The sequence below is a fragment of the Cenococcum geophilum genome (genome assembly GCF_001692895.1).
Source record: "Cenococcum geophilum 1.58 unplaced genomic scaffold K441scaffold_173, whole genome shotgun sequence".
NCBI classification, from domain to species: domain Eukaryota; kingdom Fungi; phylum Ascomycota; class Dothideomycetes; order Gloniales; family Gloniaceae; genus Cenococcum; species Cenococcum geophilum.
Window position 1 is genome coordinate 1,384 of NW_027137731.1, and position 1,196 is coordinate 2,579.

General features: G+C 33.4%; 1 protein-coding gene across 1 annotated transcript; it reads left to right on the top strand.

The window, feature by feature from the left end:
• Positions 1-723: 723 nt before the first annotated feature.
• Positions 724-873, top strand: K441DRAFT_599425 (uncharacterized protein; the record flags this gene model as incomplete). The annotated part of the gene is made up of 1 exon (XM_067645149.1): positions 724-873. A coding segment is annotated over one exon (150 nt), but the record flags the coding sequence as incomplete, so codon positions are not given.
• Positions 874-1,196: the final 323 nt, after the last annotated feature.

Consider the following 1,196-nt stretch of genomic DNA (forward strand, 5'->3'; position numbering starts at 1 on the left):
ACTACTCGCTTTTTTACTAATTAATTTTAACACCCTATTTAATAGTCTATTATATTAGACTCTTTAAAGCCTAAATATAAGTACTTTAATTTACTAGTCCTTTAATATAGTAAGGAGGGCTTTAAGAGGTATAAAGCTCCTAATAATCCTAACCTTAAAGAAGCGCTATTTAAATAGCAATAGCGGATATAGGCCGCTAATATACTCGTTACTAGCAACCTTATTTAGGCTATAGTAATAAAGCTTTAGAATATAATAGCGTGTTATTAGGGTTAACAACAGCCTAGCTTCTTAAGCGGTTAGGTTAATAACTTTAAAAAGAGAAATTAAATATTAAGACGGAAACTATACGGCGAGGCTAGGTTAGTAGATATAGAGGGCGCTAAGGAGCGTATATAGGAGCTTAGGGTTATAGTAGATATATACCTAAATTAAAACGTCTATAATATAGATAAGGCAGGGCTTTTCTATAAGGCTACGCCGGATATAGAACTTATAACTATAGGGTAATTAGGCACTAAAAAGTAGAAGGAGCGTATTATAACCGTTTACTACAGCAACGCAGACGGCAGCCATATTATACCCCTATAGATTATTAGAAGAGTAAAGAATCCTTAATATTTTAGTATATAACGTAGTAACCTTAGGGGCCTTAACTTTGCCTAAAGGTTTAATAAAAAGGCCTAAATAATAGCGTTAATATTCCTTAATTATATTAAGTAGTTTAACGGCTTAATAGGCGGTAGGAAGATCCTCCTACTTATTAATTCCGCTTCTGGCTATACTAGGGGTATACTTATAATATTAGAGTGCGCTAGCTTACTTAATACTAGGGTTAAATTTCTACCTAAAAACGTTACCTCTCTCTATTAGCCTTTAGATTAGGGTATAATTTAAACCTTTAAAGCCTATTACCGCCGCTACTAGCTATCCTATATAGTAGATTAGGTAGAATAAGATAAGAACCCCCTTAAGATAATAAACGTACTTAGGGCTGTTTAGTAGGCTATTATAGTATAGTATAAAATTAGCCCTTAAACCGTAATAAATTGCTTTATATATTTAACGATATTTAGACCCTATAAGGGCCCCTAGGGTATACTAAGCGGGTATAATAAGCCTTAGCTTAAGGCCAAACTAGAGGTATATTTATAGCAGCTTAGCTAGGCAGAGTAAATTAGGCAATTAATTCCTAT